Raw genomic sequence first — 21,839 nt, forward strand, 5'->3', positions numbered from 1 at the left:
CTCAAGAGGAAAATCCAGTTAAACCAGGCACGCAACTGATATCACTCCGTGCATAGAGAGCCGGGGGCAGCGATGCGTCGATCAAGGTGCGTGAGAATCGCAGTCGGTCATTGCACGTTCCCCCAGCAGCTCCTTTCTAGACGGAACCATGGGCGAGGCCAGCGCGGCGTCGCCGCCAGAACCCACGAGTCCGCGCGGGTCCCCAGTCGTTACGACGGACTCGGCCATGCGTCTGGCGCCCAGTTCGTCGCCTGCGTTAACGTCCAGCGGCGGTCGCAGCGGCCGCAACCTGCGCCAGAAGGTGGTGGACGAGCTCAAGAGCGTGCGGGTGCGCAAGAGCCCCGCGACCAGAGAGAAACCGACGCGCGCCGCTGTTCCGCCGCCGCTGGAGCTCAACGAAGACGTAGAGGATGAGGAGGACGCGGCGCAGGGCAAGGCCAAGGGCTGCAGCCTCTGCGAGCGCTCGTTCTCCGTGTTCCGCGCCAAACACACGTGCAGAAGCTGCTGCAAGAAGATCTGCGACGACTGCAGCAAGAACCGGATGAAGCTCAACCGCAGGCTCGAGAGGAAGCGAGGATCGAGGCTCTGCGACCCGTGCGCGATGAAGTACATGCACGCGGAGAGCGACCACGGAGAGGACACGCTGGGGCCGTTCCCGGACGCGTCCCCGGCGCTCATGTCGGCGCACAGCGACTACACGCCCATGCACAAACAAGGGGGCGACCACGGGTTGTCGCGTCATCACTCGGTGCCTGCCAAGACGCTGACGTCGTTGATCAACGATAAGGAGAAAGCTGGTGTGGAGGGGTCTCAAGCGCAACAGGTTTCAGTGAATCTCAAGACTCGCGGGAGAGCTGCAGTCAAGCACGCCCATCACCCATCGCATCTTCGGACGCGCCACTGGCTGTCGCTGCTGGCGGTTGCTGTCCTCGTGGCGCTGCGTGTGATCTACTACAATCGAAGGACCGGCGTCGATGGAAGCGTCGTAGATTCCTCTCCAGCTGCTCCGAGCCTAGCCCCGCCGCCGTACTCTTTTGTGGAACGAGCACTCGACAACTTGCTCTCCATGCGTACGTTGGGCGTGTATTTTCTGGGCTTGGTGCTGTTTGATGAGCTCTCGCGTCCCAAGGGCTGCGAGAAGGCTGGCAAGAAGTCAAGCAAGACCAAGCAACGTCAGCGTCGACGCCGCCGCGTGAGCACGAGCAGCGGAGAACAGCGCGAACGCACGCGGACAAAGTCGTCACTGTCGGACACCAGTGTGCGGCGCGGCGTTGAATCTTCAGCCCCTCCGTCGCCTCACACGTCCCAGGAAGAGGATCTGGAAGTGTCTGTGATTGAGCAGACGCACGAGGAGGAAGGCTTCACGCTCGACAAGCTGGTTACAGCTCTGGAGGAGGGCGCTGCAAATCGTGCCCCGGACGGTGAGCTGAGCCTCTCCTGCTTTGTCACCACGTGCACCGTCATTTGCGGTTTCCTGGGTGTGTTCGGCCGTGCCACATCGTTTGCTGGCAGCACGGTTGGGGCGTATTTCACGTCAATTGATCACAACCTCGAGACGTGGCCTGCACCAGCTTCGTCGAACTCGTGGAAGGAGCAGAGTGTGAAGGCGGTGATCGAGCATGAGGTGGACCAGGGCGTGGCAGATGTGGGCGGCAAGAAGAAGCCGTCGTGCTCGCGCTGCCTGTTGCGACTGCTGTGGTTCGTGCAATTCGTGGAGGCTTGCGTTCGTCTGACGCTGCTCGAGTCGACCGAGGAGAGCTGCTACAACGGCGCCAGCAAAGCGTACGAAGAGACTCTGGGCAAGCGCCACCCGTGGCTCGTGCGCAAGGGCGTCAACACTGCACTGGGTTCGATCCCCACACGCAGCCACATCCTGGGGAAACTGCACGTGGGTGAAGGCGACGCGTTGGATCCGCTGCGCAAGTCGCACGTCGAGCTGCTGCGAGTCATCTCAGAGCTCAAAACCGTCTTCGAAGAGCATGGCCTCACGGACCTCAAATAAACTACTAGATGCGTGTCATACTGCATAGAAATTAGCTTCATTCACTACAAAATCAATCATACCAAATACAACGACGTGGACTCATCTAGACTGGGGTGGTGTTCGAGCGGAATGCAGATGGAGCGCTTGGGAGCGATCATTGCGGAGTTTTGCTTGACTGTGCATGTACAGATTGATGGTGAGTGCGTGGAGTTGTCGTACCTTTTGGTGTTTAACATCCACGGACTAGGATACCAGAAGAGCTTCAGGAGTTCTCAAACGTGACGGACTTAAAAGCCGCCAGTGGTGCAACGACTGGAGAAAACGTTGCTGAACGCTGCAAGTCTCGGGCTCAAGATCATGTTTGTGCCGCGGCACCTTGAGACAAGCCCAAGTTGGCAGTGCTACCGTACTGGACTTGGCTCCACATATCATGGCGCTGGTTCAGTTGTCAGTGGCAACATGTCACGGAGTTGATCCTCGTGGAGATGCTTCTTCCGTCCAGCAGATATCGTTGGCAGCGAGACTCTAAGGTTACCGTACATGTTCATGCCGGTACCGGGAAAAATGGTGGGCATCAGCACTTTGCTCATACCTCATGTTTGTGCGAGTTGCTTCCAAGCCCGGCACGCGCACTCGTCGAGCAGCGTTCATGGCATCGTACAGGTCCGTTGCCACAGCTCGAGAGTCTCGATTAGAAACCTGCAAGAACAACGGAGCTGCTGGCGGGGCAGGTGGTCCCGCTCTCCGTTAATCATTAGCGAGATCACATTTTACAGGCTTCAACAACAAAGGTAGATCTATCACATCCTTCCAAAACCTATTTTAGGAAATATATGCCTTTATCACAGGGTATTCAGCTCTAAGTCTTCCTAGGCAGCGGCTGGGTCTCGTTCTGGTTCAAACTTCAGGTGAGTTCGCGTGGCGTGTGGTCCATCCGCCATGGCCCAGTTGGCAACTTGGCACGACCCAGCCAGTCTACGCACAGGTCAGAGACAGGAAAGCGAAAAGGCCGGCCGGCACAACCCTGTGAGCGTGAAAGTTCCCATTGCTTTGCACTGGTCCGGCCGGAATCGTAGGTCTTGGCAGTCGAGAACGTTCGCCCCATAGAGAGGAAGGCGGTGGATGTGCGTGTACTTGGCACCGAGATGGCGTCGACGCTCGTTGGCGCTACTGGCGCTGGCACTCGTCCTGGTGCTGCTAGTGGCCGACGTCCGTGCAGCAAATTCAGGTTCTGGGCCTCCCGCGGTCGGTGAGGTGGAGGCAGGACAGGTCACCACCAATGCGACGCAGAGCACCACGACAGTGGCGACCACATCGTGGAAGACAGGCAGCACCAGCGACTGCAGCCACTTCGCTGACGAGAAGACCGTCTCATTCAAGAGCTTGGTGCACACGACGGCGGCTCCTTCAGCGGAACGAAGCTCGGAGGAGTCGAAAGAATCGGAACGCAGTTTGGACGCGTCCGCGACGACCGACAATGAGGTTTTGACTCCGGACGTGTCGAGCTCTGGCGGAGACCGCAGCGAAAGCAAAAGGAAGAGCGGCACGGAGGCAGGTGATACCAAACAGGATAATGACGACGATGACGGTGGCTCTTTCGACTTGGACGCCAGTACCGACAGTGCTGATGGCAGCTCGGACAGCAAGTCATACAACAAGACTACCCGCAAAACAGGCACCACCTACAAAGCCACGACCTCGCCACCGACCCCGGCACCAACACCTGCACCAACACCTGCACCGACACCTGCACCGACTCCGGCACCGACCCCAACACCAACTTCAGCCTCGACGCACCATGGACCGCCACCGCACCCTGGTTCCTTTGACGCCAGGCAGACGGGCTGGTCGGCCTCTGGTTCAAACGAGCAGAGCGTGACGGGTCAGTCCTACGAGGAATCGGGCTCCACCAACAGCGCCCAGGCACTCGAGAACCAAACTAAGTCGGCATCTTCTGCAACTTCCAGCAGGTCTTTGGACCAAACGCTTGTGGTGGTTATCGTGGGTGTCGTTGGCGCTATTGGCGCGTTGCTGATGTTCGTCTCACGCAAGGTTTTGAAGGAGACGGGGGATGACCTGGAGGACTCCAGCATTTTCTAACTCAATGGGATGGGTATCTGTAAACTTTACTGTGTCGGTAGTGTGATTTTAAGGGAAGGAGCTAGCTGGCCTTGCCATTCAGCACTGAGGCTAGTCCAATATACAGCACGAAAGAGAGCAACAATTGGGGTATAAAGAAATTGACTTGCTCATGCACGGAGCGTGATTTTCTTGTTGATCGGCTCGACTTCGACGTCTTTACCTTCTTAGCTCGAGTCTATCTGACTGATCTACGCCGTCTTGGCCTTGGTCTTGGAGTACGCACGGTTGCGCTGCGTGAGCATGTGGCCATACATGACAGGCAGGCCGGGGATGTACACAATGAGCACGAGGATGACCACCACGTAGAGCGAGATGGAGATGTTGTGCGTGTTGGGCTGCGTGATGGCGTACGCGCCCGTAGACAGGAAGCTGAGCGAGCTCACCATGCACAGCACCTCACCTGTAAAGGACAGAGATCACCAGCACAACGTGAGCTTTACACTTTCATAACAACGACGAACGCCACCGAAAATTGGTTTCGCGGTGTCTCGTCCTCAGGATGGGGAGATCCTCTACGTACCGAGCACGCCCGACGGGTAGAGCACCATGAAGAGGTGGTAGCGCAGGAAGAAGAGGAAGCCTGGCACTACGTTGTACAGGTTGAGCGCGTAGAAGGCGTAGCGCGGAACCTCGACGAGGCCCCAGCTGGCCACCATGAGCGGGAAGCCGAACTGATAGCGTGACACGGGGCACAGCACGTTGATGGCCCACACGAGCCACAGCCTCGAGCTCACCTGCATGATCGTGGAGCCCAGCGGCGAGCGCACGAATCCCACAGCAGCGTGGACGATCTCCATTACGGCCATGGTCTGCACCAGCTTGAGGGGCAGCGACACGACGTCCCACACGGTGCGCGAGACGCTCTCCAAGTCCTGGCCATCCCCATGTGCCTGCAGCACCGTGGTCACGGTCAAGTACAGCACGTAGGCCCAGCCCGCGCACGAGGCGGCGTTGAAGGCCAGCAGGTACAGGTTCAGCAGCGCGTTCTTGGCCATGGCGACGGAATGATACACTGATGACGCAGTAGATCTGCGGTTGACACGCATGGGGTGGTTCGAGGCACTTAAGTGGGGTGTGGTGGCACTCAGACGAGGAGAGGTGCTGATTGGCCAGGAGCTCAAGGTCAAGTTTGGATCGGATTCGAGAGGGTTTGACTGACGTAGCCGCGAAACGCAAGGTTGGACTCAAGATACTGTTTAACAACTTGACCTGGTGGCCGATTCGACGTCAACGACGTGAAAACACCAACGACAAGAGGAGGATTACAGCAAGTGCAGACATCGTGTAGCTGATATTCATGCATCTCTTGGTGAGGATGCTCAAGATCAAGCTGGCAAAAATCAGTCAGCCAAGTCTCGAGCCTAGCAAGCAGCAGCGCCTGCTCTACAGTCCGCCATCAGGAGTGACAACGAGGACGGAGAGTTGTCGCAGTCTAGTCGCGGCCGAGGCTCTTGCGGATCTGCTCCGTGACCTTGTTCATGTCCGTGTGGGCGTCCACGTCGGCGAGCTTGCCCTGCTTGCGGTAGAAGTCGATCACGGGCTGCGTCTGCTTGTGGAAAGCCTGAAGGCGCGAACCCAGGGTGGCCTCGTTGTCGTCCTTGCGCTGGATCAGGGGCTCGCCCGTGATGTCGTCTTTGCCATCCACCTGAGGCGGGGCGAACTTGACGTGGTAGCTGCGGCCAGAAGCCGGGTGCACGCGGCGGCCCGCGATACGCTCCACGAGCACCTCGTCCGGAACGTTAAAGTTCACAACGGCGTCCACCGTCGTGTTCTCCTCGGCGAGCATCTCGTCAAGCTGCAGGCGAGCAAGCAAATCATCAGTCACCAGCGTCCACAGAGCTCTCCAATCTCAATTGTCTCACCTTCTTGGCCTGCACGACCGTGCGCGGGAAGCCGTCGAGGATGAAGCCGCGGCGGCACTCGGGGCTCTTAATGGCGTCCTTGATGATGCCGACCACGATTTCATCGGTCACGAGGGCACCCGCCTCCATAGCGGCCTTGGCCTTCTTGCCCATGTCGGTGCCGGCAGCCACAGCGGCGCGCAGGATGTCGCCAGTGGCCAGGTGGCACAGACAGTACTCGTCCTTCACCAGAGGCGACTGCGTGCCCTTGCCGCAACCCGGGGGACCTGTCGAAGCACATCGTTAGTCGGAAGTGGCGGCGCAACATCGCAAGTGGCTGCGTACCGATGAAGATGGTGCGGCGCTCCTTCTTGTTGGCGCATTCAATACGGTTCTGCAGCTCCGAGAGCAGCGAGGCGGTGGGCACAGCGGCGAGCGACATGGCGATTGTGGCGGCGAAGGACTCGTGGGGAGAAATCGGAACTGACGGATACCAGCCACGTTTGCCTAAGAGTATTCCGTCCAATCAGACGATGGTTAAAATAGAAATGTGCGGTGATTGGCCAAAACGTCGAGTTAATAATAGTTCACTTGGTGTGTGTACCATGGTTGACAGCACCGTCATAGGCGCCAAGGAGGATTCACAGCTTCATGGTCACCTCGGCACATTGCTGTTCGTCTGTGAAGAACTGGCCTTGGTTGCAAGATCGTTGGAGCTGTAATTGCGTTTTTACGTTGACGTTGAAGTTGACCTGCACTCTGCTACACTTGCGTCAAGTATGGGGCGGCATCGAAGCAGCCCTCGGTACTCATGCAACTGCAATGACATGTCTTCCATTAGCTCTACAACGTGTGGCTATTTTGTCGCGGGCACCTTGCTCTCGAGCCGCGCTGTGCGCTGGGAGGTCAATTCCGCCACCCAGGACTGAACCAGCGGCGTGCGGAACTTGCCCTTTGTGCTTTGGAAGAAGTCGTCCAGCGGGATGTTCTGGGCTGCAAGCAGCAATGGCAGAAGGAGGGCGACACGCAGCGTCAGCAACAGCGACAGCGACAGCATTCCCATGGGGGTGCAATGCGATCAAAAGGTGAGTCTGCAGGTAAGTAGACCACGCACCTCGCTCGTAGTCGTCGGCTTGCAGGATCATCTCGAACTTGTCAAAGTCCTGCGTGGTAACAACAACATGAAACAGAGTCAATGCCAAACAACAGCAGCAATTTGGGTATCTCTAAGTGGCGAAGCGTACCTTGACCATCTTGGCCTCTTCAGTGGATCCAGCCTCGTACTCGTTCCAGAGCGAGCGGATCTCCGCAGCGGACGGCGTATCGCCCAGTGTACCGCAAATCTCATCCAATGCCTCCTGCGTGTCCAACAAGATCGAAAGCAACAACAACTGTCAGTGAACGAGTCCCAACGCTCGAAGATCATCACACCCAAGATTATTTCTACTCACCTTTTCCATGCGATGTTTGTCCTCCTCGGCGACACCTGTCCAGCGTCACCACAAGCCGCTTCATCGTCAGCAGACCAAGCTCCTTCCCTTATTAAGCCAATGCATCGAATCCCTACCGTCGTGAGGTGTAATGTCACCCACCAGCGATTCCGCCAGGTCGTGTACAATGGCCATTTTGATGCACCTGCCACACGCTCGTCAGTACCTCTAGCACTGTCCATTGACTGGTCGACAGTTGACGTCACGTACTTGGAGCGGTTGACCGTCTCGTTGGCATCGTCCAGCAGCATACAGCACATACCCATGCGGTACATGTGGTCGGCCACGGACTCAGGCAGCGCCACCTTGTTGTTCACCCATCCAGTGCGCTTGAGCGTCTGCAGAATGGCACAGTCGCTGTCGTTAATCGTGGAATTACAGCAGCCCCAGACAGTTCTAGAGCGACTATTTCACACAGCGGATGAACCATATCAACAACTATGCAATGATGTACACAACTTACTTTGAGACGTCCGCACAGTCGCAAGAATTCGATGGCGCTCAGCGCCTTCGCTCCCGTCGCCATGGACATGGTGTCAAAATGAAATTGTGTACCCTTTTGCCCACCACTTCCACACCACATACGTAACTGGTTACGATTTTTTATCAGCCAATCAGCGACGTCGGCGCCACTTCATTTTCGGAAAATGTGGCCGCGTCGGCAGCCACCCGCAAGTGCTTCTGGCAGTACTTCAAGCGTCAAGAACTCGGCTCCTGCAGCTCGTTCAGTGACATCAAATGTGCCGATATCTTCTACATCGTCTGTCGCTTCTGTACCTCATTTTGCGGCTCGTAGAAGTGCCGGGAAGGCTGCAAACGCCATTGTCCAGCCTAAAAAAACCGCTAACTCAGGCTCAGACGACGCTGCATGGTTGCTACGCGCCTTAGACAAGAAAAAAAAGAAGAACTCAATGCCTGATATGAAGGTGAAGACCACCGCATCCTCAGCGGCGAAAAAGACACAGCAAAAACCGAGAAATGAACGAAAAGGTGGCGCTCTTGGACTTAGCCTGTCAGTGCAGGAACGGCAGCAAATGTGGCGTAACGGGGCTGCTAAGAAGCCTCAGGATGAGGCAGCCGAACAGGCCAAGGAACAGGAGAGAGAGCGTCAAGAGACGGGTTTCGACCGCGTTTTCCAAGAGGTTTTCAGAGAGAAACAAGGCAAGGAGAAAGGAAGAGACGAGGACGAGCTCGACAGTATCCTAAGCAGTGGAACTAGAGGTGCTAGCTCATCATCTTTAAGATTATCATCAGTAGGTTCGTTAGGTGATGAGGAGACAAAGGTGACGGGCAAGAAGAGAGCTCCACCAGAAGAGGACGAGGAAACGGAAGAAGAGGCCTGGGGCTTTGCATCGACGGGAAAGACCGCACTGAGTCTTGATGACTTCGATGCTCCGGCTAAAGGCAATGATGGTGGTATGAGTGGTGTTGATGCGGCAGGAAAAGCTGCGGAGTTTGAGCGCTGGAAGTCAGAGGACGCACAAAGTGCAGTTAGTGACAATTTCGTGCGACTTAACATGCGCAAGCGGTTCAAGGGCAGCTCTGGGCGTGCGAAGAAGAAGCCGGCTTATCTTCGATCGCGGAATGAAAACCCACTGGAGGAAGAGACCGGTGGAAAATCGACTGGTATCGCCCCGGTCGTCAATGCTAATGGTAGCCAGAAGCGCAAACAGAACAAGCCTCTACTAGCTGATGACGGCGTGGACTTCATTGAAGAATGTCTGGAGGCCCTGGCTAAGGCTGAGAAAGCGCGGGGGCTTTCTGGCGATAAAGCTTTGGAACCAGTAGTATCCAAACAGGACGCAAAGCCGCTTGAGCCACCACGGTGTCACCACGCGCTGGTTTGTCAGAGCTTGGAGGTCAAGAAGAAGAACAAAAATCACGGCCGCAAGTTCTTCGCGTGTTCATTGGGCTTTGACGAAGGCCGTTGCGACTTTTTTCTATGGGAAGATGACCACGTTCCTCTTGCGCTGCAGACACTGTTCACAGCTTCCTCGTCGTTGGGCGGTGTTACTGAATCAGCAGCAGAAGCGGAAGCCATCGAGTGCGTGCCTTTGGACATTGAGGCTTCCGAGGAAGAGCAGCGCGAAGCAATGCGTACGAACTTGCGCCTGGTGTTTGGGCACGCCGAGTTTCGCCCAGGTCAACAGTGGGCTATCTCGAGGGTGCTGCGTCGCAAGGACACACTTCTTGTGTTGCCGACAGGTGCCGGCAAGTCACTGTGCTACCAATTCCCAGCGCTTTTCTTGCCTGGGGTCACACTCGTGATTTCACCGCTGATCTCGCTGATGAACGATCAATACGAGAGTCTCCCAGCCCCACTCAAGGCTCGAGCTGTGTGTTTGTCCGGATCCTCTGGCTCGGATTCAGGCTCGTCCAAGGCCAAACATGCGGCTTTTGTGCGCGATCTTCTAGCAGACAAGCTGTCGCTTATTTTTCTTTCTCCAGAGAAGGCGCTAGGTGCGGGTATGCAGGCGCTGCTGGCAATGCCGCGAGTTCGAGCTCGCTTGGCGCTCGTGTGTGTTGATGAAGCGCACTGCGTGTCCGAGTGGTCTCACCACTTCCGCCCGAGTTATCTACGTTTAGCAGAGGTCTTCCGCCATGCGCAGTGCGTCTTGTGCGTGACCGCTACGGCGTCTCGGCGCGTCGTTCACGACGTGTTGCGCCAGTTACGGTCACGTCGTGAGCTTCAAGCTGCAACGAGCGAGAATGAGAGAGACATGGTGCTTCAAATGCCGTGGCAACGGAGAAACCTGGCGCTTGAGGTTCGATCGGTGCGCTCAAATGACGAGCGGCTCCGCCACCTTGTTCACATGCTCCCCGAGCTGAGCAAAGGGTCGACCAAGTCCTCTAAAGGTACTGGGGGTGGTGTTATCGTGTACGTTCACCAGCAGCGGCAAACAGAGGAATTAGCAGCACTTCTTCGCGAACAGCTACCTTCTGCATGGCGCAGCTCTGGGAAAGTGCTAGCATTCCATGCTGGTATGAATCCCGAGGCCAAGGAAAAGGTTCGGACCGGCTTCGCGCGAGGCCGAGTGCGCGTGGTGGTGGCTACGGTGGCATTTGGTATGGGTATTGACAAGAAGAACGTCCGAGCAGTCGTGCACTTTCACATGCCTTCGTCAGTGGAAGGCTACGTGCAGCAGGTTGGGCGAGCTGGTCGCGACGGAAAGTCTGCGCGAGCCCTCCTCTACCTGCTGAATGAAGACGCCGTCCACTTCCGCTCCCTGCTTTTCTCGACAGCGTTGCACCGGGACCAGCTTCGGAGGTTGCTGGCACTTGTCTTCCAAGATCAGGGGGGTACAACATTGGCAAGCACGACGCACGTTGTAGCTGTAGAATGCTCAAGTCAAAGAGTAGGCGGCGACCTGACACTTGTGTCATTGGAGCGAGATTGGCTTGAGCGTCACCTGGACCTGAAGGCTGCTACGATCGAGACGTTTCTCACGCTGTTGGCACTCGAGACTCAACGTGGCAAAGCCAACAAACAGCAAGACGAGGCGGGCTTACGCGTGACACTGCAGCCTCTGAGCATGAGTCGATGCACGCTCCATCTGCTCAACACACAAGCCAAGAAATTGCCGCCTCGCTCGTGCGTCAAGCTGTTGCTTGAAGCTGTGCAGCGCAAGGAGCTGCCGAATGCACGTGTGACTCATCGCAAGGACGGATATCTAAGTTCTTGGGCTGTGGACTTCCATATCCACGAAACAGCTCAATGGTATGCGCGTACGACCAGCACTGGCGGCAATGGCGAGCTACTTGCGGCCACCTTAGCAAGTTCTGACGCCCAACAAGAAGGAGAAACCAATGCTGCTGCTGTTGCTGCTGCGGTGAGCGAACGCCGGATGCTGCAGGAACTGCGAGCAGCTCAACAGACTGGTCAGATCCAGCGCTTGTCACTTTCGCAGCCAGCGTTCCAGGTACAGTTGAGCTGGCGAGCTGATCTGAGCAAAGAGATGAAAGCTGGGGCTGTGGACCGGTGGACTGGCACCTTATACGCCAAGCATGAGCACCTTGAAGCGCGTCAACTTGCCCGGCTTGCTCACCTGTATGGAGCGTTGTATGCTGCTGCATTGCCTACACCATCTCCGACAACATCTAGGTGCGGTGGCGAAGATGAAGAGGACGAAGGAGAAGCTGTTGAGGAAAAAGCTCGAGCCTTAGAGTGCAAGCTTGTGCGTTATTTCGAGGATGATGACGATGGTGATGAAGGGAAGGATGATCCGACGGATCAAGGCGATGAAGATGAACATCTTCTGCAAACGATGTTACGGCCGCTGACACCATCTCTGATTGAAGCCATCGAGCGTGACAGCCACTCGCTTATACAGCTCCGTCTTGGCGGTGGAGGTCCGATGGAGGGAAGCGAGGCCGAAGAGGACAAAAGTGAAGACAACAAGTGGACGAGCTATGCGGTGGCCAAAGTGTTTCATGGGCTAACGACGCCGCAGTTCCCGACAAAGCAATGGCGAGATCACGTTTCCTGGCGTCGCTATGCCGATGTACCATTCGAGCGCATCGTTCAGATTGCACACAAGGTGTTGAGGGAAGACCAAGCAGCAAGTGCTGCAGGATCCACGCTTGATCAAGACTCTATGGAACTCGGGGCGACGGGGAGCTAATGGGAATTGTGGTGCCTTAGATTATTTACTACTTGGATACTTAGTGATGCGGGGAAACCAGGTGTGAACCGAGGCGGCCACTTCCAGCGATGACCTTCTGGCCCCGCCTACATCGATGCGGCATCTAACTTATTACTTACGACAGGTACGTGTTCATGCGCACGCCGGATAGTGCTGCACTGGAATACGATAGTTTGAGCGGTGGCGACTCAAGAGCGGCTCAGTCCTGTGAGTAGCAGGCTGGGACGGGCAATCTGTCTTGGGCTCGATAGCGCTGCGAATGCCAGCGATTTCGATGCGTCTTGCCCAGGTCTCAGCCGGAGAGTGTCCGCTTTCGAGCATGGTGAAGTGGCTGCCGCTGTGGTACAGTTTGCGCTCTTGCATTTCGCTCGCCATCATGGCGCTCCAGGTCTTCTTCAGCAGTTGCATCTCTTCGTCGTCGTCCGAGTCGTCTCCGTGGATGTCTGTGCGCTCCTCCTGACGACCAAACTCGCGGTAGAATCGGCGTGTGAAGTCGAAATTGTTGAAACGCTGAGTCTCATCGCCACTGCTAGCGCCGTCTTCACTGCCGGTGCTGGGGGTATACCTGCTGGTGCTGAACTGGTGTCTATGGTCTGTGAGTGTCATGGCGAAGGCTGGAGTTGGCACCAGAGGGTAGTGGTGGAAGCCTGGAGTGAGCGCAATGGCAGCCGATGTTCTCCTAGCTGCACTGGGCGATGCAGCTCGTCGTCTAGCAGGTTTATCGCTTTTGCTGCCCACGCTACTGGACGGAGCAACGCTTGGAGCTGCTTCTCGGTGAGCTCCACACTCGAGAAAAGTCTCGATGTGGGTCATCATGCTGAAGCAAATGGCAATGAGCTGGCGCTGGCGGACGACTTCAACGACGTCAAGTGTCTGCTGCAAGAAGCGGTTGAGGGCGAGAGATCGCGCTTCAATCACTCGCTTGGAACGCGAGCCGAAGAGCTTGCGAGGCGGAAACTGTTTGAAAACGTAGGCAAAACGATCTGAGGCGTGGTGGCGATGCTTTCCACGATACGAGCCCATGCTGCTGGAGGTGCTGGCGCTCGAGCTGATGTTGGAGCTGCTCGTGTTGAAGCTGTTCTCAGTGCTGTCGATTTCCGGGCTGGTGAGGTATGTGGCCATTTGGTCGTCGATCAAAGCCAGCAGCTTCTCGCGCAGCTCGCAAAATTCGGAGAAGCAGCGACGGATGTGCCAGCTCCGACGCGTCTTGGAGTTTTCAACGCGCAGGATGTAGACTGTGGACGGCTTGAGCGCCAACGCCGACGTGATGGACGCCGACAAGGGATGCATGGCGCCGTTCATGGTGGTGTGTGCGGTCAGAGGTGATTGCAAGAATGGCGACGAGTACTCGGGGCTGGAAGTTCTGGCGACTGGTAGCTCTTCCGCGGGAGGTTTCGCTGGGTGCTCTAACTACACCGCCTTGGACTGGATCGCTCGTAACTTACGAGCACTTGATTCTCTTGTCACAGGGCTCGGAAACCGATGCACGTAGCAGACAACGGAGCTCGATCGTCTGCCGGCGCGTCAGTGGCTTTGGAGGAGGAATGAAAAGTGGTGACTGCGAGTTGAACATTGCTCCGTGAGCTCAGGTGAGACCATCTAGCGGGCCGGAGCCGACTGGACGGCAGTCTGTAGAAGAAAGCAGCAGCATGGAGCAATCGCTAAGCCGAGAGTTCTTCGTGTGTTTCTAGCGCCAGTCAATGTTAAACGCCAGTTAGCTCACCGCGTCCTTGTGTGGATACGCTGTGATACTCCGTCTTACAGATGTGCCGCACCCGGACTCGCCATACAAGCTGACATGTGCAAATGGCAAACACTGGCCTTGAAAAGGCGCATTAGCTTACATTCGAGTCCAGCGTGGCGTTCATGAGCCTTTCATCGCAGCGAAACGGCGGCAAATATTGGCGCTCCCTTGTCAGTCGTCCGCCAGCGTGACCAGCGCTCCTTTCAGCGAGCGCAAAATGTCTTGGCGTCCCTTTGCATATGGAGGAGGGCCATGACTTTCATAAGGCTGGCGAGCACATGTTTCGGCGCGGTGACAGCAGTGTGACTACCATACCACTGCAATCACGCGAGCAGAGCCTCTTGCTTTCGTGGCCCGCGCTCAGCAGAGGGCGCAATTGTTCCTCGACGCGAAAAAGGTGTTGGTAGGAATCACATCGGCGACCTGTTTCGATAGCCGTGTGCCTCGGTGGAGGTGAAGCTTCGATGAACGCGCTTCCTTCTGGCGATCGCACACAACTGGGATAAGCTTTGGCCCAGAATCCACGCCCGCGTTCGATCGTAGTGTCCATGCTAGCTGTCGCGCGCGCGGATTGTCCCCCGACCAACGTCGTGGACTGACCACCGACTCTGCTAAGTTTCGATGCGTGCCTCTGCTTTCGCCTGTCGCTCGAGCGTCCAATGCTCTTGCAACCACCTGCGACTCCATCGCGAAATGGGGCTAGCAAGGCACTCGACCAGTGTCTGCCGCACTTGATACTGTCCTGCGACTGGAGATAAGCTCGGTTCTCTGTCAAGCCCCACGTCATGATCGGGACGATAATGGCGAGCGGGTTGTTGTCAATCAAGTTTCCTTCGTGCTGAGCTTCTTTCACAAGACACCCCGTTGGGTACGCGCCAAGGATCAGGGGCCGGAGCGCTGTTTGTTTGGCGCAGCTCATAATCAACGAGGCCGTCGAAGGCAGCGTCAGGGTGGCGGGTTTCCAGCGCTGCTAGCCACAGAACATGATAACCTGCTTAGCGCCTATGAACTCGATTGACCGCCCAAGTCCGCCAAGAAGAAGCATATCCCTCTGTTCGAAGACCGCCCCTTACAAGAAGCCACGGGGGTGATCATCCAGCCAACTGGGCCAGCTGTGGCATCGAACGTGTTCGTGTTCGTTTGACGCTACGCTGGTCGCACCGCCAAATAAGGCACTGCTGTTTTCCTGTCTATCAGATGAACAGCTCGTCGGTGTACGAGCGCATTTCGGCGGATTCACTGGTGCTGTGACGCATAGTTTACGCCAATTGAAGCCTGCAGGAGTGTGTGTGTGGGGGGGGGGGGGGCATTGCACACATGGCATCCTCTGCTCTGCGCACACCGTGACTAAACCCTCTTGACTAAAGATTCTTTAGTAAAGAATGGAGAGGTGTGTCGTACGCTCGAGAATGTTTATCTCGTGATCGGTTGTAGCCCCCGTCACTGACGCGAGCTACAACTGATCACAACGTTGACAGGGATCGGCAACACGCTGTTCCAATGCAAAGTGCAAATGTAAAAGCCAACGCGGCAGATTTGATCGCAATCATCGAGCGCGCGTTGTTTGAACCAAGCATTGATGCACGAGCCTCGCTCTCCACCGGCTCCACCACGGCCCCTGGGTCAACCTGACTTGATTGTGGGACTCGGGTGAGGTGGCCAGTCGTGTCCATTCCACCGGGTGTGCGTCGGAACCCAAAGGTTCATTCCTGAACCTGCCGCGTCCTGATCAAGCCTCCAATAGCTTCAATCAATGGTGCTCCTCTCTCGTGCAGTCGCGTTATTCACGGCGGCGGCGGTGGCAGCCTCCGGAGCTTTGGCGCAATCGGTGACACAGTCTGAGACGACCAGCTCTGCTTCGCTGTTGCAGGCGTTCGAGGACTGCATGGACAACTCCGCCGCCAACAGCAGCAGCAATGGCAACGACACCGTCACCGTGAATCAAAACTTCTTCATGGAGGAGTCGCCACTCTACGAGGACTACGCGACGGGCCCCAAGGCCCGCATCGCCCGCAAGCCTCTCGGTGTCTACTTCGCCACAACGGAGGACGACGTGATCCGTGCGGTCAACTGTTCCGTGAGCAACGGCCTCGCTCCGGTGCCTCGCAGTGGCGGCCACTCGTACGAGGTACTGTCGTCTATGGACGGCTCGCTCGTCATCGACATGGCCGACATGGTGGAGGTGAACCTCGTGACTGAGAACCAGGAGGAGGGCTCGGCTCTCGCGACGGTGCAGGCTGGCGCTCGTCTCGCGTGGGTCTACACGGAGCTGGACCGCCTCGGAGGCTACAACTTCAACGCCGGCACTTGCCCCAGTGTGGGCATGGGCGGACACATCTCTGGCGGTGGTTACGGCATGGTGAGCCGCCACTACGGCCTGGCTGCGGACCAGACCACCGAGATGCGGGTGGTTCTGTACAACGGGACGGTGGTCACGGCCTCGTCCACGGAGAACCCAGAGCTGTTCTGGGCTCAGCGCGGCGGCGGCGCCGGTTCGTTCGGAATCGTCACGCTCTTCACGATCAAAGTGTACACGATGCCGGTGGTGTCGGTGTTCAACATGCAGTTCAACGCCTCGGTCCGTGCGCAGGTGCTGCGGTCGTGGATGGATTACTTCCCCACGGCGGACTCCAAGATCACGACGCAACTCGTGGTGGACGGCGGAGGCGCCCGCATCACGGGCCAGTACCTCGGCAACAAGAACGATCTCGACGTGCTGCTCAACGCCTCGGGCCTGCTGAGCCACGGCGGCGTCAAGTCGCAGGACCGCCGTGACAACTGCTCGCAGCTCGCCACCAAGGCGTACGTGTGGAAGGGCACGTGCGACGACCTGAGTTCGCTCAACGTCTCGCGCCACCTGGGCACGGCCGACAAGGACTACAGCAAGATCAAGGGCGGCTACTCCAACTCGGTGCTGGACGACGAGGGTGTGCAGACCGTCCTGCACTGGGCTGACACCCTGCCCAACACCACTTGGGCCTACATCCAGTTCGAGGCGTACGGCGGCGTCTTCGCCTCACAGATGAACGACATGACCCCGTGGGCGCACCGTGACGCCGTCTGGTCCGTGCAGATCGGCGTGGGCGCCAAGAAGGGCGAGTCGGAGGACTCTCCGTCCTACCAGTGGATCCGCGGCATTGCTGACGCGCTCGAGTCGAACTTTGACGGTGGCAACTACCAAAACTACTGCGACCTGGACCTCGGAGGCGACTTCGGCCAGCGCTACTGGGGCGCCGACAACTTCGCGCGTCTGCGCCAGATCAAGGCCCAGTACGACCCACTGGACGTGTTCCACAGCGCCCAGTCCATCCCGCTGCCCTAGGCAAGCGACGCTAAAATGAGCTTACAATACGAACCATTCCGGAGTGTGTTTTGCCGTACGAGACTGCAACTCGAAGTTGCCTTTTTAGTACGTGGATACAATCGCAGCGTTTATGTTGATTTGAGTTATTCGCAATGGCTATGTTCATTTGTCATGGTCCCAGTATGTCGCCGCTTCCCATTGGTTGAAAGTTTATTTACATATGGCTGTAAATTGGGCCATAAACGCTGCGGTTGACTATCGTCACAATCGATCTAACGACGCACCCGACAACCTCGATGGAGTCGACGGAGCTCTCGTCCGCTGTGGCCGACGCTGTGGGTCACCCCGCAGCGCCAGAACCACCCGCTGTGGACGTGTGGCAGCTCAAGCGCGACAGCTGCGCGGCTGTGCGCGCCTTCGAATCCCAGCGCAGCGCGCAGATCGACCGCTTCCAGGCGCGCGACCGCGGCTACTGGCGGCAGTTCCAGGACGAGATCCGGCGCGGCGGCGACGAGAACGCGCGACTGCTTCGTTTCTTCGCACTGCGCCTGCATGCCGACTTGGCGTACGCAGAGGCACTAAGACAGACGCGCTCGGCGCTGGACGCGCCGACCGCGCAGTCGGCAGCGGCGGACAGCACTGGAGGGAACGACCAACTGAACGTGCAGTCGTCGGTGTCCAAAGCGCTGCACGCCGTGGGGGAAGTACAGCAGCAGCTAGCGGAGAAGCTGGTGCAGCTCACGACGGTTGTGAAGCGCGAAGTGACGGCCAAGCCGCTGGAAGAGATGGCGGCCACGTACAAGGAGAGGGTGGCGGTCATGCTGGCGGAGGGAGACAAGCTGGACGCGATGCTGTTCCAGTCGCAGAAGAACGTGCTGACAGCCTTTGGGAAATACGACGCGCTGTTTAAACACATGGAGAGCGAGATGGAGAGTGAGAAGGAGAGCCCGGCGGTGAGAAGAGAGGACTTGTGGCTCACCGAGATGAACTACTGCATTAATGTACAGAAGCTGCAGCAGTGTCGGGTGGAGTACGTGACGGGCATGTCGGCTCTCTTCCAGCAGTACAAAACGATGGAGGTGTGGAGGGCCTCGGTAATCCAGACGGCGCTGGACACGTACATTCGCAAGCAGAAGCTCACGTACGGTGAGATGGCGGGCGCTATGACAGAACCGCTATCCGCGGCACAGGTACGACGCTGAATAGTTAGTGTGATTTTATTGCTCGACTTCTAAATGTGCTGTTCAACTGCAGCGGATTGACCCCGAACGAGATCTCTTGCAGAGCGTGCGAAGGATACCGAAGAATGTACGAATATACCTTTGCCTCAGTAGTGATGCGAAGCACTTATTGGTGTGTGTTGCTGTTCGTGCAGTATACCGCAGCAGCGTTATCAGCGTCTGAAGACACGGATGCCGAACTCTTTTCGACTCTGCCGTCCCCCATCGCGAGTCCGCTGCTGGTGCGCTGCGGGTTTTTGAAGAACCAAGTGAGCGGCTCGCTCTTTTCGTCGTGGAAGGACGTGCTGTGTGCTATCACGCAGGACGGCTGTCTGCACTTGCTGGACCTGAAGGAGAACACGACCCGCTCCGTCACCGAGTCGACCGAGGCCCTGCTGGCGGCTATTGCCATGAACGAGCCGACGACGGACGTTAACAGCCAGTCGGTGTGTCTGGCGAACTGCCGCATCGAGATCCTGGGCAAGAGCGCGACGCCTAGCTTCGAGATTTGTGAGGTGAGTCCGCCGTCCGGACTGCTCAGCAGCATGCTGCGGATGGAAATCTCCCGGACGCTGACGTTCCAGTGTCCAAGCCAAAGTGACCTCATTGACTGGGTGGTGGCGGCCAAGCAGTTCATCTCCGCCGGGTCGTCCATGGTAAATAGATAAAAACAGGCAGGTGTGGAGGCGATCGTGGTCGTCATGATGAGTCAGTCTCACTTCAACAACACTATATAGAGAGCCTTTATAACCGGATACCTTCTCTCCGGCATATCCACCGACATAGGTGAATGATGTGCACCACTCCGTCTCCCAATTTACTGGCAGCCGCACATCAATCGCCAAGACATCGACCATGGGCCTGCTGGACGGACTGATCACGGGCTTCGCGCGCAAGAGCAAGTTCGGACGCTCGCACTCGCTGCGCCCGCTCACGAGCAAGCGCGCCAACCGCCGCTTCTACAAGGGCAACGGCTGCCGCAACGAGGGCACGCACGCCAAGCGCGGCCGCTACGTCGTGGACCAGGACAAGCTGCTACAGCTCGAGGTGCCAGACCTCACAGGCTTCAAGGTGCGCTGTCTCCTGCTGCCCCCTTAGTACTCTGTCTAATGCGATGTCTAACATGCTCACAGCTCAAGCCGTACGTGTCGACGCTGACGCCCAACCGTCGCCCGGAGTAGATGCACAGGGACGGAGCTTCTTCTTTTACTACTTCTTAAGACAATGAGACGACGGATTTTAGAGACGATGGAACGCTCTGTGGAAGGCAGACAAGTGGGTGGAATTGCTGGTTGTTATCTAGGACATGCAGCACATCAGGGAGAAGAACTAGGGGCCATTGGGACTGGCTTAAGAGATGGTGCAGCCGCAGGTTTGGCCCTTACGCAGCTGCTGGCACTCCTCACTCAGCAGGTTCAACTCCATCTCCTGGCGCTCCTTCTCCTGCACAACACGCTCGTACTCAGACTTCATACGGGCCAGCTCGCTGTTGACCTCCTCGCGCTTCTTGGACTCGCTCGTGAACTTCAGGTCGGCGGACTCGCGCTCGATTTCCACGTGCTGCTTCGTGGCACTTTCGTCTTGCAGCATGCTCTCCAGGTCGGCGATGCGCTCACGCTGGGCCTCGGACTCGGCTTCGAAGCGCGCCTTCTCGGACATGATCTGGGAAGACTGCACCTGCATCTGCTCGATCTGCTCCTTGTAGATCTGTTCGCGGCCGCCAACGCTGCCGAGCTCCTCCTTCACCTTGGACACGTCGCCTTGCAGTGTCCGGATCTTCTTCTCGTAGCCTTCCTCCTGCCGGCTCAGCAGAATCCGCATGGCCTCGCCGTACTTGGCCTCGGAGAAGGTCAGCAGACACTCGAGCTTGGCACCTCCGCGCGCCTTCTTCAGGTACGCGTCACGGAAGGCCTGCCACTCGCGCGAGAACTGCTGCATGTCGGCAAAGCCACCAGAGTCATCGTCCCTCGCAGAAGCCAGCTTGGGCTGGATCTGCTCGGCGTACAGCACCTGCAGCAGGCGGTCGCACATTTCCTTGCTCTGCGCCGCATTGTTGCGCGCGCACGCAGCCTTGTCGTCGTCCATACGCTTGCGTAGATCGGCCTCCAGCTTGGGGGCGCTATCGCCGATGGCAGCAGCACGGTACTGCGCCACAGCCTGCTCCTCGGCATCCTTGATCGCCTCAACGAGGTCCTCATCGTCCAGTGGCAGGTCTAGAGCGCTCAGACTCTTCTTGAACGCGTCGGCAGCGGCGGTCATCGCCTTACGGCACTCGCTGGCAGTCACACCTTCCCACGCAGATGTGATGACAGGCACGCCGCCACTGTTGATTGCAGCCACGTACGCCTGCAGCAAGCCGGCAAACATGCTACCGTTGAGCGGCTTGCCCTGCAGCATCTTGGGCTGCAGACTGTCACCGTACACGATCTCCTTAACGTGGCTGAGTTGCTCCTGGAACTCGGGGCGCAGTTCTTCAATCGGCATCGCGTCCACCTGCTGCAACTTGGTCTCGTCGTGCACCGGACGCACGAGCGTGACACAGTCGCGGTCACGGAAGAAGTCCTTCATCATGGCTCGGATCCGGTTGCGCTCCATGTTCGCCGGGGTGCGTGGCTGGTCCGCCAGAGCTCGTTCAAGGTAGTCTTCGCTGGTGATTGGGTCTCCATCCTCGTCCACCAGCTCGAGCGTGAAATCTCTCACGACCCACAGAAACGACGGGAAGAAGCTGTGGAACTGCATGACGTCTTCGTCGTCACCGCCGCCTCCTTCACCTGCTGAGGCGCTGACCTTGATATGCTTGGCCAGGTTGGCGATGAAGCTCAAGCCGCCAATGGCCTTCTCGTCCACACTTCCTTGGCTGTTATAGATGAGCTTGGAGCACAGCAGCGTGGCCAGCGAGAAGATGCGCGCGTCGTACTGCTGCGACGCCTCGAGGCCGCCCATGCCCTCCGTATCCAGCATGAGCACCCAGACGTGCTCCCCATTGGCCATCGTGTGTCTCTGCGGTTGCCCCCAGAGCCAAATGCCGCGCGTGCAGCGTTCGATGGTGGGACCCACGCGGAAGCCGCTCTGGCGGCCCAGCAGCCAGTTGAGCATGGAGCTCTTGCCCGTGCGGTAGAGCCCCGCCATGGCCACCACAGCGACATGGCCGTCGATGCGGCGCAGCAGCTCCACGGCCTCATCGTTCACCTTGAGCTGGTCCTCGTCCTCGCTGAACGTGATGAGCGGCACGGGCTGCTCCGGGAACTCCTGCATGGCTTGTTCCGTCGACATGGCTACACTACTTGCGAATAAGACGCAGGAAAAGGTGATCAAGTGCGGAATGACTTACTGTATCAGGTGGATTGGCCAGAATGCATCTACCTTATTGCACTCATTTATTTGCACACATATTTACTATGGACTACATAAATAAGTATCACGCCTCAGCTCAGCCACAGGGCACTGCTACATCCATCAAGTGCTATCCAC

At 57.6% G+C, this 21,839-nt stretch overlaps 11 protein-coding genes across 11 annotated transcripts; 6 read left to right on the plus strand and 5 right to left on the minus strand.

The window, feature by feature from the left end:
* Positions 1-148: 148 nt before the first annotated feature.
* KRP23_10097 (Ceramide-1-phosphate transfer protein) lies at positions 149-2,002 on the plus strand (the record flags this gene model as incomplete). Its single annotated transcript, XM_067895737.1, has 1 exon — positions 149-2,002. The coding sequence occupies one exon, from the start codon at positions 149-151 to the stop codon at positions 2,000-2,002; it is 1,854 nt and encodes a 617-aa protein (XP_067741927.1).
* A 1,104-nt stretch (positions 2,003-3,106) lies between these two features.
* On the plus strand, positions 3,107-4,084 carry KRP23_10098 (uncharacterized protein; the record flags this gene model as incomplete). The annotated part of the gene is made up of 1 exon (XM_067895738.1): positions 3,107-4,084. The coding sequence occupies one exon, from the start codon at positions 3,107-3,109 to the stop codon at positions 4,082-4,084; it is 978 nt and encodes a 325-aa protein (XP_067741928.1).
* A 230-nt stretch (positions 4,085-4,314) lies between these two features.
* On the minus strand, positions 4,315-5,121 carry KRP23_10099 (Very-long-chain (3R)-3-hydroxyacyl-CoA dehydratase hpo-8; the record flags this gene model as incomplete). Its single annotated transcript, XM_067895739.1, has 2 exons — positions 4,315-4,526; positions 4,647-5,121. 2 exons carry the CDS (start codon positions 5,119-5,121, stop codon positions 4,315-4,317), a joined length of 687 nt encoding a protein of 228 aa, XP_067741929.1.
* A 437-nt stretch (positions 5,122-5,558) lies between these two features.
* On the minus strand, positions 5,559-6,409 carry KRP23_10100 (Adenylate kinase 3; the record flags this gene model as incomplete). The annotated part of the gene is made up of 3 exons (XM_067895740.1): positions 5,559-5,921; positions 5,989-6,254; positions 6,313-6,409. 3 exons carry the CDS (start codon positions 6,407-6,409, stop codon positions 5,559-5,561), a joined length of 726 nt encoding a protein of 241 aa, XP_067741930.1.
* Positions 6,410-6,823: 414 nt separating this feature from the next.
* On the minus strand, positions 6,824-7,989 carry KRP23_10101 (5'-deoxynucleotidase HDDC2; the record flags this gene model as incomplete). The annotated part of the gene is made up of 7 exons (XM_067895741.1): positions 6,824-6,960; positions 7,082-7,130; positions 7,212-7,325; positions 7,419-7,453; positions 7,535-7,602; positions 7,668-7,795; positions 7,921-7,989. 7 exons carry the CDS (start codon positions 7,987-7,989, stop codon positions 6,824-6,826), a joined length of 600 nt encoding a protein of 199 aa, XP_067741931.1.
* A 502-nt stretch (positions 7,990-8,491) lies between these two features.
* On the plus strand, positions 8,492-12,079 carry KRP23_10102 (ATP-dependent DNA helicase Q4; the record flags this gene model as incomplete). Its single annotated transcript, XM_067895742.1, has 1 exon — positions 8,492-12,079. The coding sequence occupies one exon, from the start codon at positions 8,492-8,494 to the stop codon at positions 12,077-12,079; it is 3,588 nt and encodes a 1,195-aa protein (XP_067741932.1).
* A 153-nt stretch (positions 12,080-12,232) lies between these two features.
* Positions 12,233-13,402, minus strand: KRP23_10103 (uncharacterized protein; the record flags this gene model as incomplete). Its single annotated transcript, XM_067895743.1, has 1 exon — positions 12,233-13,402. One exon carries the CDS (start codon positions 13,400-13,402, stop codon positions 12,233-12,235), a length of 1,170 nt encoding a protein of 389 aa, XP_067741933.1.
* Positions 13,403-15,597: 2,195 nt separating this feature from the next.
* Positions 15,598-17,166, plus strand: KRP23_10104 (Xylooligosaccharide oxidase; the record flags this gene model as incomplete). The annotated part of the gene is made up of 1 exon (XM_067895744.1): positions 15,598-17,166. One exon carries the CDS (start codon positions 15,598-15,600, stop codon positions 17,164-17,166), a length of 1,569 nt encoding a protein of 522 aa, XP_067741934.1.
* Positions 17,167-17,444: 278 nt separating this feature from the next.
* Positions 17,445-19,036, plus strand: KRP23_10105 (uncharacterized protein; the record flags this gene model as incomplete). The annotated part of the gene is made up of 3 exons (XM_067895745.1): positions 17,445-18,338; positions 18,403-18,456; positions 18,524-19,036. The coding sequence occupies 3 exons, from the start codon at positions 17,445-17,447 to the stop codon at positions 19,034-19,036; spliced, it is 1,461 nt and encodes a 486-aa protein (XP_067741935.1).
* A 187-nt stretch (positions 19,037-19,223) lies between these two features.
* Positions 19,224-19,549, plus strand: KRP23_10106 (39S ribosomal protein L41, mitochondrial; the record flags this gene model as incomplete). The annotated part of the gene is made up of 2 exons (XM_067895746.1): positions 19,224-19,439; positions 19,502-19,549. 2 exons carry the CDS (start codon positions 19,224-19,226, stop codon positions 19,547-19,549), a joined length of 264 nt encoding a protein of 87 aa, XP_067741936.1.
* Positions 19,550-19,718: 169 nt separating this feature from the next.
* KRP23_10107 (Guanylate-binding protein 4) lies at positions 19,719-21,641 on the minus strand (the record flags this gene model as incomplete). Its single annotated transcript, XM_067895748.1, has 1 exon — positions 19,719-21,641. The coding sequence occupies one exon, from the start codon at positions 21,639-21,641 to the stop codon at positions 19,719-19,721; it is 1,923 nt and encodes a 640-aa protein (XP_067741937.1).
* Positions 21,642-21,839: the final 198 nt, after the last annotated feature.

This window comes from Phytophthora ramorum (assembly GCF_020800215.1).
Source record: "Phytophthora ramorum isolate Pr-102 chromosome Unknown Phyram_PR-102_s0009, whole genome shotgun sequence".
NCBI lineage: Eukaryota > Oomycota > Peronosporomycetes > Peronosporales > Peronosporaceae > Phytophthora > Phytophthora ramorum.